This window comes from Macrosteles quadrilineatus, unplaced genomic scaffold (genome assembly GCF_028750875.1).
Source record: "Macrosteles quadrilineatus isolate MER2022 unplaced genomic scaffold, UCM_ALF_1.0 Scaffold_7__1_contigs__length_78375512, whole genome shotgun sequence".
Taxonomy (NCBI): Eukaryota; Metazoa; Arthropoda; class Insecta; order Hemiptera; family Cicadellidae; genus Macrosteles; species Macrosteles quadrilineatus.
In genome coordinates this window covers 46,594,440-46,610,263 of record NW_026542600.1, presented here as the reverse complement: position 1 = coordinate 46,610,263, position 15,824 = coordinate 46,594,440, and the positions used below count along the sequence as shown (strand labels likewise).

The 15,824-nt window shown below is 30.3% G+C and overlaps 1 protein-coding gene across 4 annotated transcripts in view; it reads left to right on the top strand.

Moving 5' to 3' along the window:
• LOC128997978 (latrophilin Cirl-like) overlaps positions 1–15,824 on the top strand; it is a 171,611-nt gene that overhangs the window by 154,098 nt on the left and 1,689 nt on the right. For 2 of the 4 annotated variants that reach the window (XM_054423860.1, XM_054423858.1), the window contains 5 exons: positions 1,785–1,888; positions 2,918–2,962; positions 5,710–5,878; positions 11,688–11,882; positions 14,912–15,100. In XM_054423860.1, coding sequence (XP_054279835.1) covers positions 1,785–1,888; positions 2,918–2,962; positions 5,710–5,878; positions 11,688–11,882; positions 14,912–15,100 — 702 coding nt within the window. Of the gene's footprint in view, positions 1–1,784; positions 1,889–2,917; positions 2,963–5,709; positions 5,879–11,687; positions 11,923–14,911; positions 15,101–15,824 lie in introns of all 4 variants that reach the window. The other 2 variants (XM_054423861.1, XM_054423859.1) reach the window with 2 other exon arrangements.

Below are 15,824 nucleotides of genomic sequence, written 5' to 3'. Positions count from 1 at the left end.
GGATTTTTTCTATTCCTAAACTCTTTTCTCAATATTTTCTTATCATTTAAATTGTTATGTGAATCAGTTTTATGATCCAAAAATCAGCACTAGGAAATTTTAAATGTATCAAAAGATTTAATAATAAATATTTACACGCTTGCTAGAAACAAAGTTACACTACACCAATAGTAATTTATAACTATACGAGATCTTTGTGTTGATTCTTTGGTGGCCGTTGTTAGTAAGACGTATTAAAAATTCATTTTGTGGACACGCATGACAAATTTATAACTTAAAAATAAGAAAGACAAAATTGTGCTGTGTTGTCATTATATCCATAACATTCATAGACAACTAGTTGCAGTTGCTTATCAAAGATTTTAATTACAAAATCAATTACGTGATGAAACTAAACAAGCACATTATGTTATGCTTCATTAGTACTAAGGAGAAATTCCATTGAAAATCCCACCCTGATGGGACAGTTTGCGTGGTTATGAAAGTTAGCAACCTCTAATGTTCTCTAGGCTAATTCTGTTCCATACAACAAAGTTCTAAGTGGTCTAAAGTGACAGGCAACAGCATTAACCAGTGGCAGGTATTGACGCACAAATATCCAACTTGGCCATACAATGGACATAGTTGCTTCATCAGTAAACAGAAGTTTCTTTGGCTTGTCTGTATCTGAACATTCTGAACAGATATTTGTATTTGTTTTATTACGGTTATATTATGTTTTATCTTGGTTAGTGTATTTTTTGCAATATAAACTTTTGATGTTGCACTTAACCTTTACCTATTCTTAACTAAAACTTCATTTCAACTTACCATATCTGTAATTAAAATTACTAACCACCTACAAAACACAGTATTTGTTACAAAATATTAAATAATGACAAAATATTAAATAAAATATTAAAATATGTTCTAATATTTCATCCACTAATAATTTTGATAACACTTCTTAAGGTGTTAAGCTTGTGCAGTTGTTTGGATTTAAGTTTGAAATATAAAGTTCATATTTATAGCCTTTATAAAAAAATAAGAAAAATCTTTAGAAGACAACAATTTTTTGAATTTTGAAGAGCAATTATCAATTCTCAGCTTGAAAATGACATTTATAATGTAATATGTGACCTTAAATAGCTTTAAATAGTTGGACCAACACAGAAAATAAGTTTGGACAGTATCCTAAAACAACAGATAAAAGCCATAAAAATTATTTCTAAACTAAACTATGATCAATCTACCATTGAAGAATACTTTTTAACTCTTGAAATTCCTACATTTAATGCAATACATCTATGACTGCATACTAATTTATAAAGATAAGGCAGTAAGCTCTAAATATTATCTATGCCACAAGTGTAACACAAGACGTAAAAATTAAACAATCCTAACTCATCGTAGATCAATATTTTATAAGAAAAACCAATACATTTGGGAAAGAAGTGTTCTATGTATTTAGCAAAAAAAAAAAAATCTGAAAATAATATTGATAAATTTAGAACATACGGGAATTTATAATAAACAAAACAATTTATTCTGTAGATGGGTTTTGCCACCTCTGATCACTTTTAGGCAGAAAGTATGTATGAAAAAGTGTGTAATGAAGACAATGGTGTTAAATAAATAGTTAACGCTTGAATACTGATCTATTTTTACAGCAAGGGTTGACACTATTTATGTAATATTGTACAAAATAAAGATTTCTATTTCATTTGTTTTAAACACAATATCAAGCAAATTTCTGATTGATGGCCATGTTCTTCTTGTTTTAAATACCGTACTTTGTGTTCCAGGCAAATCTAGTCTTTTTAAGTATGGCAATCTACATGATGTGCCGACATGCCAATGCATCTGTCTCCATGAAGAGCAAGGAGCATTCCAGATTGGCCAGTGCAAAGTGAGTAGTTCAGACTCTAGAACAACTTATTTTACGAGTGTGAAAACCTGTATTGATCAATTCCGCATGACTTCACTGTTTTCAGTCATTGGGATTGAAGAACAACTGGTTTTTACTATAGTTTAGATTGTTGTATATTTAAGGTGTTTTAATATGTTCAGCTAAAAATTGAGGTAACATGAGGTTTACAAGCTGTTATTGTTGGATTCAAATTATTAAGTAACTCGGTAGAATGCTTATAGATTTTTAAACATCCTTTTTATAAATCAGAGGCATCATAAAAATATTTTACTTTTTAACTAATACGGGACTACAACCTGTTTACTCTGGGGTATTAACTCGCCATCAATAAATTTCAAACTTATCATATTCTGTGTCTTTTTTTAGATAATTGAGAAATTTTAACAATTTTGGAAGCCAACATTTTAGTCATGTTGATCACTAAGTATGTGAAATGTTCAGCATATTTCACGTTTATTTAATCATAGTAGATTATGATATCTCCTCTAACTATCGCAATAATTGTGTAACAATTAAACAGGACAGATGTTAATTTATCTAACCTGTAAAAAGTATGTCAGTCACAACAATGCTTAATATAACCATACAGACTAATTAAATTTTGATAATGTCAATCAGTTCAATAGAAGTAAATATTTCACGTTTTGAGGCAATACATCCATTAAGTAAACCTGTATTTCAATTTATTACATAAATCAACATTTATATCCATCTTCATGGTGTTTGTTGTATCCACTGAAAAAAGAGTTTGTTACAAAGCTTTGTATTTTCTCACCCTGTATAATGATAAATTCTATAACCTTTTTACACTATTCTTAATCAATTGTTTTAATTTGGTCTGTTTGAATTTGTATGGTAATATTAATTTACAATCGCCATGAAAAATGTGGGTAACAGAGACTATGTTAAGTGTTAGATTGACAGTTTCCCCATTGATTGTATGGTGTTATGGTGTCCGTGTGGCCACAGTACGGTGATTAACATCCGTGTTTCTCTTGCATGCCATAGTGGCGGAGAGGAGAATGCACTTCAGAACAAATTGCTATCACATCTGTAAGATCATTTCAATACAGTATTATGTTTATACCTGATGTGTAACATAGCTGTAGCTAGCTTGAATGTTAGTGTAGCTAGAAGCTCCGTTACGCTCTGTAGCTAAGCTCAGCTACCCTAGGATCACATCTCATTCTCATTCTCATGCTTCCTGATACCATATTTTCATCTTCTCCAATTATTTGTTAGCTCTGTAAAGATTTACAAGAATATAAGTTATTCTTTCTTTATAGGATTATGTTTTAGTTATAGGTTGCCTGTGTTACCGTTAGATTGATTCTTGTAGTTTTAACTTTGAAGTTTGTGGTGTATAAAAATGAGCACAACTTACGTTCTTAGATAAAACTACCGATTGATTTTAAAGTGACACAAGTAACCCATATACTGTATAGCTTTAATGGCTAATTCTGAAGATCCAAAGGCCAATCAATGATTACATAAAAAATTATAGCATTGTTATTATTTACTTGGGCATTTTAAATAGAGCTTTGAAAATAGTTTCATTTTGGTTTAATAGAGGAAATTATGGTATTTATATTGTGCTTAAAATTTGATAAAGCAGTCAGAAATTACAGTAATTGTTTCTTTTAAAATCATATTTGTTACCATTAATAATCAAGTTTATCACAATGAATTAAATATAGCACAAAAAAATAAATTTTACATTAATAAAACCATTAAAATAAATCACCATGACTGTGGAACTATTGCTGGGTTGTTATTTGTCAAGTTTACAGGTGTAGTAAATATTGTTAATTTCCTTGCTCATCTCAGCTGATACATTTTAATTTTTGTTGTTGTAAATTTGATTTAAGGTTGAGGTTGACAACTTAAAATTCAGCACAATTTTGTTTTAGAGTATGATATAGTTTTTGTTGAGGCAACATACATCATTGGCTTAACAATATGGATATAAACTCATGTTAGTTCTGATTTGTTTTTAAGTCATATCATCTGTTGTGCTTAAATGCATTAGCTGAATATTTTTATGATTGTTAGTACAAACGAATTTTCAAAACTAATCATCTTTATGTATTGTAGGAATTCACTTTACTTAAATTTTTTTTTCTAATCGTTGCACCCTAATTAGGTTTGCATTATAGGCCTATCCCTTTCAGTTTCACAATCGTCAAATCCTAAATCAATTTTTTTCTATGTAGTGATAATCTCGTACCTATTTAATTTTCTTTGTGCTTGATAGAAATTCATTGGATGCTTAACTATTTTTTAAATTTTTGCACTGTAAAAATTTATTTTCTTCAAAACTTTTTTATATTTAGTCTTGAGATATCAATAACTTATTAATATTTTTGTTGCTATATATTATATAATTTATGATTAGTTAACCAAAATCTGAAAAAAATTCTACATTGAAAAAATGTTTACATTTTATGTTTGTAGACTTAATGTTTGTATGTTCGTTATGTTTTTTTTATATATGTAAACATTTAGGTGCTCACAAATTATAAAATAGATTACCATTTTCACCTTACCATAAATTTCACTATTAATGACAAAACCTGTACTTTATAGTCGGTTATTCATACACAAGTGTACTGAAGCTTCATTTATATGTTTAATATTTCTCAAAACATTACACTTTTTATCAACACTCAACATTTTTACTAAACTATTGCATTCCACTGTTTGTTGTGATTTTTTTTTTTATTCACAATGTCTTGATAGTTTTATAAGGTTTTTTATAAAACACTTCCCATCGGTAGTGGTAATAAAATAGAATCGTGTACTTGTCTACATACACTCAAAACTCACACAAAAATATTTAAATGTTGAAATATAAATTGCATGGTTAATAAAACATTACTAAATTAAGATATTGCTATATGCTGCTGAGTTTTATATTGATGTACAGAAGAACTCCAACAATTTGAATCAATTTGGATCGTAACACATTCGGATACTCAACAATTTTATTTACTGGATTTTGACCAATATTTAGGGTATTCTACAGAAATTAGCCGAGCTTTTACTATTGCAATCACAGAACGTGTCTGTAAAAATTTCGCTATAAAAAATTCACGCTTTAGCCGCGATAACGGAAGACGATTTTGATTTTCCGTGAAGGTGAAGACGATGAGGATGTTCTACAAGAACATAGAAGATGTGCAAGATTTAGCCGTGATCGCCAAAATCGATGAAGATGTTTTTGTGACCGCGGGAGACGATTATGATTTCTAAAAGACCGTCGAAGGTGTGCAAAGTTTTGCCGCGATCGTGATATACAATGATGATGTTTCCGTGACCTCAAGAGACGGTAATGATATCTACACAACCGCAAAAGAGAGGTTTTGGATTAAGCCGCAATCACAACATCTGTCTTCTTTAACAATGATTTCTTAATACTTTTGTTTTAAGTTTTTTTACTCGTTCTATAAGCGATTCGGATAGTTGTTGGAGTTTGGATAATTGGAGTTCTGCTGTACTTATAATACTTCATATGGTATTATATAATAATTTATTCTTGCACAGTATTTTATTAAACTTTTAGGTTATCTCACCTTGGTTAAGATGTGGTGACTAAACAACGGACACCTAAATAACTATGACATAATGAAATATATCTCTTGAAACACAACCTTTCATAATTTCATAAATTTCAACTTAATAAATAAGGTTCATTTTAAAAGCAATAAGAATTGCCCAAATCTATGTAATTCCTGTTATTGCGCCTGATTGAGGCTTAACAATTTAACAGTGATTTGACTTGGATCTGTGTGATGTTTCAGGGCCTGGCTACGAGGGGCCATCGTGTTAGTGTTTCTATTGGGACTCACATGGACCTTCGGACTCCTCTATCTCAACGAAGAATCCGTCTTCATGGCATACATATTTACAGTGTTGAACAGCTTACAAGGACTCTTTATATTTGTATTCCATTGTGTTCAAAATGAAAAGGTAAGACGGCTCATTGGACTCGGCCACACTACCACTCTCCTGTAGGCACCGTAGGTTAACTTGAAAGTATTTATGTAAATGGACTTGCAGATTGTATTAAATTTTTATATGAATGGTCAATAAATGATATGATTGACACTCTAGGCCTCGTTTATCCACCAATACATTTTATATTTACAAGAGTGTTTTTATTCATGAAACTTTTATTTGTAGTTTAATTTTTCTTCGATTAATAGTATGCTTTTTCAATTTTTTTAACTAGTTGTGTCTTGACTATGGGAATGGAGTAAAGAAAACAATGGAATATATCAATTCCTTCAACGCTCAATACTCAAAACAGATTGTTAATACCACATTTGATTTGTATTTCCTTTGACTTTTACTTTATTGAAAGTCAATCTTTTCTCAGCCAAATAATTTGGTGTTTGTTGTGTATTATAAATTATTTTATCTCTGACATACCTTCTTTCCCGCGTTAGCTACTAAACTAACCTCAGACTAACAAAAATATTAACCGCCCTTACTAAATTACAATACATGAATACATTGTGACTGTCATTTAGAACTAACCCATGAATGTTCAGTTCCACGGTGTTTTCGATATAGTTAGTCATTCATAAAGTCAGAATATTGGTGGAGCTTCAGCCATCATAGGTTAATTATGGTTTGAATCTCGTCTTTATTAAGTGTAGCGATTTGCAACTCATTGAAACTTAATCTTATTGAGAGTATCAGAATATTCGTAGCATGTTACATATCCGATCAGATATTTTGTTACCGATCCCTATCGTGTTTAGTAACACATGTTTACAATTTGTTTAGGGTTCTGTATACAAGTTTTGTGGTCGTAAGGTATAAAAAAAGCAACGAGTTCTAATCAAATTAGCCTATCTGATTAATGTAAATAAAAACTCAAATATCATTTTTAGTATTTTCAAAGTTCAGAAATCTGTAATATTATCCTGTAATACTTGTGTTTAAAATGATTCATACAAGCTTAGTTGGGCAAAACCCTAACTACTAATTTGTTGGTTGCAGTAAAATAAGTGATAATTGGTATTTTTTGAATTATTTCATCTAACACATTCCCAATTCATAGTGGATGTCTAAACAGTTTTACTAAAATTCACTAAATGATTAGATGGCTTAGGACAAAAACAAAACATACTTTGAGTGACTGAATTCATATTGTTTTAAAGTCCATCTTATAGGTAGGATTCATAATTCTGTTTATCAATTATTTTAAAGCCGCTTCCAATCGAGTTAAGGTTCAATAAGATTATCAAATTTCACGACATAAGACACAATGTACCTTAAATTTGCTCAGTGCTACTGTGTGAGATTACGTGCAAAAACAGTACAGCTTATCCCTACAACGTCGCCTTCCCTGATGATAAAAAGCTCAATAAGTATTAAAATTTAGCAGTATTGCATTTATAAGCTCAATGATTTTCTTGTTTTATAAATTTCCAAGTAGGCTACTAAAAACTTAAAACCTGCAACTAATTTCAAAAAATAAAACTACTTGACATTCTTAACTTCAAGTTACCTCCCAAAAATTATCATTACTCCCTATTCAAATTTGGTTTTAGCAGGCTTAAATTCTTCAATACTTCTTCATTATACTTATTTTATTAACACGCTCTATTTCTAAGAGTAGTTCTAGCTATTATTTCTGTTGTTAAACTTTTATTTGTTGATTAGTTAATATATTTTGGAATAAGTTTTAGTATGTCTGTATATTTCTGCTCTCTTAATCTTTCTCTTGTTGACATTTTTCCGCTGTTTAGCCTCCTTTGCATTTATATGTTCACTTCTACTTTTCTATGCCAAGCTAGGTCAGTTTGAAAACACATTTCATGCTTGAGTTTTAAATCTCTGCTCTTGAAAGTTTTATTTCAGTCCAGCCAATATAAAATTATTGGTTAAATAACAAATTCGGGAATAAATGTTTAGAATATATTTGTTAATGTTTTTGGTGTTTGATTAATGTGTAATATAAAAAATTAAGGCTTGTTAAAAATTTGTATAAAACAACAAAAATATAAAACTTTACAAACAAGTAGTTATTTTAATTACTCATAAAGAATAAAGCAAAAACAGTTTGACAAGATAAATAATGATTTGTAGTAATATCAAATCATATAAATAAATTTATCTCTACCCATAGATAAATATTGTATTTGAATATCGAAAGTGCTATTGACATTTTTTAATAAAAAAAAATCATACTACCTACTTATTAATGAAAAAATCATTAAGAAATAAAACCTTAACTAAACCCTTGTTTGTTTATACAACATGTTTATAGACTTATAAATAACACCTCTATTACCTTTAAAACATTTATTCATACAACTTGTTCTTCTAACATAAATGAACTCATTTCATTAAGGATACAATTTGTTATTAAATTATGCAACTAATTTAATTTGAAACAGAAAGACTGATTTGTAAATTACCATTTTTTCTGGCATCTTCTATTTGATAACTTGGACTATGTTTTAAAATGCTCACCTGTAACCTAATCCGACACGAGGATTTTATTTACGGAAAATTGACTGAGAATTCAGTTATTTATAAAAATGGGGAATCGGAGGAGTCTAGGGGTAGTGGGATATTTAATGGGGTATTCATTTTAGACCTTGTTTCCTCTTCCATGCTGCTCAATTCACTTAACTACTTCATTCGTGAAAAATAAGGTAAGATTTTTACCTTTTTGAAATTTGATTTCTTAATGTTTCAAATTTTTTTAGATTCTTAGACACAAAAATATTTAATTGGGTTTTCTATTTAGTTAAATCACTGTACGCATCATGTGCATCTGCTTGCCCTTCTTAGAACTGTTAAAAAGTCTTTTTTTATTTCCAAACTTCCAAGTGATTTCTTACCTCTGAACAATTTTCTACACCTTAATATTAACATTAATTGTTTAGTTTTTATTCAAATTAAAAGCAAGCAGTAAAAAAATACAATAGGTACTTCAAGCTGTCAATTAGTTTTTTCAAACCAATAAAATATTTTTCTACATTACAGTGGGAGGGAGAGTTTTTATAAAGGGGTCAAAAACAAAATATTAACATTTAAGAATAATAATATTTTATCTAAAAATGAAAATAAATCGTAGTGCACTCGATAAATGATAGAGGAAGTAAATGTTTGAATACTTATACTTCATCTGTCAAATTTAAATTACAAAAACAAAACATGTTAGTCTAACTAATATTTATTTCATAAAAATATTGATATCTTATTTTAAACTATAAAAAGATATACCAGTTACATTTTCTCTAAAATTGTACTTGAAATTATATATTTTTTTTTAACTCTAAGCTTTAGTGATATGCAATTGAGAACTTGAAAATTAAATCTAATATTACTGTTTCTTTAAATTTAAAGTGATTTTAAATAGTTTCCAATCATCAATAATATTTTTTATTTTCCAAAATCCTAACAGGGGTTTATTAGTTTATTGTGCTTTAGCTGGTTTATAGTTTCTGTGTTTGTGTAGCTTCTATTCTAACCCCTTTTCACCGCATGACTTTTATTAATTTTTTTAAGTTGCTACACAAAGTGCAATTTAATGTTATTTAGAAATCTGTACATATTTTATAGGTTTCTCAATGTTATACATCAATGGTTTTGTCAATGAAAATTACTATCCAAACCGTTGTTGTCATCATAACATTAGACATCAAACCTGCCAATATCTTTCTAATTGTTATTTTAATCCTGAAGCCTTAACAGTGACAGCTTGAAGAAATATTTCTCTCAGCTTTTGTAATTTGAAAAGGTTAAGCCATATTAACTTTTGTTTTAGTCTATTGTACTAATGTAAAACTTTTTTTGTGTGCAGCAATCAGTTTAAATAATTTTAGCAATTTATTATTTTCTAATGTTTTATATGAAATTTGCTATTTATTAGAACTCCTTTCCTGTATGGTTTTTTGTAATCAGATTTACATTGTAGACAAGGTTAATATGTAGATAGGACATGTATGTCTTTGACAATTAATGGTTTGGTTAAAAAAAGTTAAACATTTTTATCTATAACAAAACTTGTACACACATGGCACAAAAAAATTGAAAATTGTTTTTAAAATCAAAACTTACTGTGCATGTAGGTTCACTATAAGGATTACTATCTCTCCTTTACCAAAAGTACAAGTTATTGTGGTTATTCCATCAGCATTTCTTGCCTATTAGTTAGCAGAGCATACTTTCTTTTATTGTGTGTCCCTCCCCTGCATATGCTTAGTAACTGGTATTGTTTTGAAGATATCAAAAATAATTTGACAATATTTATAACTCCATTCTTCTAAAAACCCATATAATACACTACATTTCTTTTCTCCATATCCCAAAAAAGTTTGGTTACAAACTCTAATTAAGTTTTTTATTTCTTTAAAAATAATGCATACAAAAGTATTTTATGTTCAAACAATTATATCGAAGGCAGTAAAAATGTACTGTAACTAAGAATTTTACAATTACTACAGATAAATTTAATGTCACACATGACTTGGACGATATGTTAGACCCCAGAATTGATCTAGTTCTTGTCAGGTATCCCGTGCAAGTGATCTAAACCCAAATTTAATTCTCAAAATTATAGGAATGATACAATTACTTTTATTTTCTTGAACAATGAGAGTCCTTTTGTTAAAAGAAAACATAGCAATTAAAGATTTGTTACAGCAACTATTTCCTTTGTACTTAATTGTTGCATCTTACATCTGCATGATCGTTAGATTAGATTTCTTAATTAGTTATTACATTTTATTTTTTGGATTCTCAACAGAATCTTAGCTTTAAGAAATAATTGTTCCTAATATATATCTAAGATGAACTCTAATGTTATAGGTATTAATTGTAGTCACGTTACTTTAAAATTCTGAATTTAACAAAAATATTCCATTTTTTGGATCAGTTACTTGCAAACAACTTTAACAGAGATGGTACCGGTAGTACATTATGCTGTAGTTTAGTATTTTAGGATTTTTACACAATGTAAAAAATATTACAGGAATCCATAAATAATTACATCATAAATAATGTTAGATGGAAATGAATAAAATAAGTTTTAAAATCTAATGGTCTCAAGATCCATGCGTTTAAATGTATTTTGCATACATTATGTGAATTATATGTTCCCACTTTTTAACCCAATATTGTACCTTTTCAAAAGAAGATAAATCCTACATAATATATTACACTTTTCCAATGTTATTTTTCTAATAAGAAAATTTCCTGTTAATTGTTACATAACTTTCACTGAAAGGGGGTTTTAAGCATCAAGGTAATAAAAACACTACACCTTTATTGGTTCATCTCAGCCAATTTTTAATCGCACTGTAAATGAATCACGGATAACCGAAGGACTCATTATCTTAACATATTAAAATGTTCTTTGTTAACTAATTTCGAGTGAAGTTTAAGAAGTCAAAGAAGTTGGTTTCATCCAGCTCTATAACTTGTAAAATCTTATCACTCGGGCAAGACAGAATCGGTTAAAACTAATTACAGCAGAACCTCGATAACAAGACTCTCATGGGGTTTATTAAATAAGACTCGCTATCAAGGTTGACTTCTCATTGAGGTTTGCAATAACATGTGATTAGGTGTAATAGCCTATTCAAGTGTATTTGAAAATGATACTTTTTATCAAGAAAGACTTGTTACTAAGGCCCTTGTTATTGAGGTTCCACTGTACAAGATTTTGATAAATCAATAAATCATTGATGTTTAAGAAAATAATCCTAATTATATCTGATCAATTTGACTAACCACATAACCTCTCTGTGTGCAGGTTCAAAAAGAATATAGGAAAATGTTGAGGCGACAGCCGTGGCTAGTGAAGTGCCTGGGCTGTGTGGGAGAGACGAGTACGAGTAGCGGAAGTGGCAGTGGTAGTGGGAGTGGTAAGGAGCGAAGATCCAGTCTCTACACGGGATCCAACCAGTCACACAGCGGCCACACGCATACGGACCAGCACGGAACTAGTGTGGGTACTCATCTAACCCCCCGCACCCCAGCCCCCCAAGGTACAACATACCCACGTACCCCCGTACCACCTCACTAACGCTACGCAACGCTCTAACATGGGGGCTGGGCCCGCTTGTACACTTTTCAAAATTTGGCAAACTCATAACTGGTCCTGCAGCAATGGTTCTGGTATTCTTCCACCCTCTATCCTAGTGCACACACTTCAGAGATCGATTTGGCGCGATAAACATTTTGAAGTAGAAAATTTAGAATAGTTTATAATTTTTATACAAAATCCGTTGATTTCAATGACAGTTACAAAACTATGCATATCAGATGGTCTCTAAATGTGTTATGCTTCAAAAGGTTCCCATCTTAGGTAATGTTATTTATTTTAAGAAATCTTTTTGGCAAAAACTAATTTAAATTTTTCATAATTTTGTAAATAACATTTTATAATGCTTTTGATTCAACACTTTTTTAGACATAAAATTCTTTATCTATAATCTTGCTTTGAATGTTAATGACCATGATTATCAACTATTTTAACAGCACATTTAAAGTTTTAATTATAAACCCAAGAAACATAATTTAGTTAATACATCATTACGCTTTCCACATATGATTACTTCAAACAAATATTTTTTATTTTTATTTGTATTTAACAACTGTCGGGAATCACATGTTGGATCAAATTAGTTTATTGCTATCATAAAAAATTAATACTAACGATATAAATACTTTAAACAAATTGTAAACAGACTTTTTTGGCAATAGTTATTATTATGCCAAAATACCAAAAAGATAATCTAGTCAAAGAATTTCATTGAACATGATATTTGAAAACTTAACATATTTTAAACCTTGTCACACAATTCAATTTTTCACTTTTCTATATTCTTATAAAAAATAAGGAGGATATTGTTTATCTTACTTTCTTATTTAAATGTTTTACTGTTTTTTTTTTCTAAATGCATCACTTGAATCTCTGGTTTAACTGTTCACTATGATATTTCTGCACTAAAAAAATAAATCTTCACTGCTTGAAATGGACTAAGAGGTATAAGGGAGTTATTAGTTATGAATAGGTGTTAACTACTATGTACAATAATTATTGTATGCCCACCTACACTTTTCCAAGTATTGCTTACAAATTCCAAAACAATTTATTTCTGGAGTCACGACTGTGTGCAACATATAACCTGAAAAAATACTAGAATGTTCCTATGACAAATTCCATAGTTCACTTAAGTGTGTTTCATAATATCTAAAAAAAGACATTTTTATGATTCTTCGGACAAAAACTCAATATAAAATATCATGCATTATGAAAATGATAGTAAGTGAATAAATCTCTTTCACCATCTTAAATCTCAGAAAAGGCAAAGAGTATTGAAAGTTTATTTATAGCATCGATGTGTGGTTTTAGTTATAGTTGATGATTAGGGAAGAATTGTTCAAAGTCACAGTGCGTTTTTGTCGTTTGCATAACAATGTTTGATTCATAATAAACAACTTGCCAGGTTGCAAGTGTTCCTTTAAAAACTTAAACAATATAAATATATTAATTTCTGTACATTCCATATACAGTAGTATCCCCATTATCCACAGATTGATTAACTACAATGTGGATTAATCGTGATCACAAAAAATCAAAATAGAAAATTATATTATCCAAGTTAAATATACTTTATGCAGTGACGGTAAAAATAATTAGCATGAGGAGGCCTATGATGATTTTGCAGGTAGACTATTGATTTGCTTACTTCACCTACCGATGAGTCATCAATTGTCACCAATGAGTTAATATGTTACATTTTGTGTGTGTTTTAATTTTTGTCATTACTAGGCCTATACATAAGATTCCTAATATTATTTGTTTTTTAAGTGTGTGAAACAAAGTTGAAAGTTATCTACCCTGCTAAACTTGTATTAAAGTTTAGTCATACATTTGAAATCAATGTTTGTTATTTCCTCAGGCATTTTAGGTTAAGTTTGCGTTATCCACGATTTCCATCGTCCACGATCACTCAGCCACTCATTATTGTGGATAACGCTACTATATTCATTAAATACTGACATGTTCAATATTGTTTATGACGATAAAGATACTTTCACACGTTGTATGTACGAACGATGATTACCTCAAAATATTTCCCCAATGTAATTTTAATAATTTTTTTCTGTAATTTTTGAATCCCTTTAGTATGTGCTCTAAACAAAACTAAAACCAACAGCAGCTTATCCCAGCACAAATCAATAATACCAGATGACGTTTTAGCTTGGCATATATTGTAAATTTTACAAAAAAACGATTACTGGAACTCGACCACATATTCTCAGATCGGTGATTAAATATAACCGATGACTAAACCGTCTACAGCAATTTTTCCATAACTAGGAGGCAAGAGGCAACATAGGATTTGAATCCTACTTAAGTTGTTGGTTCTGTGCAATTTAGGATAAGTTAATACAAGATTTGGTAGGAGGGCTAACCTATAAGCAAAAAACCAACACACCCAGGGACAGTAAGGGTGGAAATCTGATCAGTCATTTGGTTACATTTTTAAATCCATCCTTACAGTGTAGGGGAAGTGTTTATTTTAGAGTGTAACTTAATAGTTTAACTACCAAGGGACAAGTAAAAAACCTCAAGTTTAGGGTAGTGAGAGAGTAGGGAAGGAGGAGAAACTTACCTAGAATGGGTTTTGTGGTATGCAGCATTAGACCCTATTGTAACACTGTACAGTGTTTTGATGTAAGATTGGTGGCGCATTGATCTTATTGAACCACGGTTGCGCGTCCATGCAGAAAAATATCACATCTAAACCATCTAACAATAAATTCAAACTATCCATGACGTTTTAACATTGATTATGTAGTTCTAGGGGCTGAGAGAAATTAAAGAATTAAGGGAGTCCATGTTAAGCATGTTCCACTGCCTTTGTTCGTTCATCCCCAATGGTATTCAAAGAGTAAATCTTTGCCTGATACTGACGTACTGGAACATTGCACTGGCTTTGACTAAGTTTATGTATTTACTTACAGTATTTCCTGCAGCGTGGGTGGAGCTCGCGCAGCACAGCGGGAGTGCCACAAGCGGGGCCAGCTGTAGAAGTGGCGGGGCCCACAGTCGCAACCTTGCCTCACCACTACACTCACCGCTCCCCCCACACCACCATCCCCAAGTCCGCAACTACCACGTGGGATCCCCTACATAAACCGCCGACATGGAAGGTACCATAAGTCTTCCAAACTAGACATATTTTATCAAGAATCAAGAATCAAGAGTTTTATTGCCATTGACCTTTCTTTGTACAAAGGAATAGACATAGTCAAAACACATACAAAATATTCCAAATTAACAAATAAAATACAAAGTTTTACAAAATACTTAGTTAATTAAAATACAACATATCTAGAGTATCTATCCTATCTAGAGTACATATCTATACTAAAAGATACATTTATATAATCTGCAGAATTGTACATACTTTAAATAGTAGTACAAGTTACCTCAAGCTTGGTAACAATAAGATGCTACATTTTTGCATTCAATGAATATTACATCTTCTTTTACAATTATTGAAGTTCTACTTAAAAACCAACAAATACAAATAAACTTGTAAAACCAATCAATTTGATTACAAATATACTACTTGTCAACTCTGTAGTACCTTTGACTATTAATACAACTAGACAATCCAATTTGTCTTAGTTGATGTGAGCCGCCTACAGATTGCACTGATATAAATTACCGATTTCTGCCGAATGCACGATGGTTTTTACCAAGTCTAACTAGTGAAATGACTTATTATGAGCTATAACAACTATTATGACCCAGTAACTATGTCAGTAACAAAAAATAAGGTACAAAATAGAGTTTTAGATACTAGACCAATCTGGGACTGGCTCACACAACTACATTATTTTTAGTAAAAAATTGGCGACAGCTGATCCA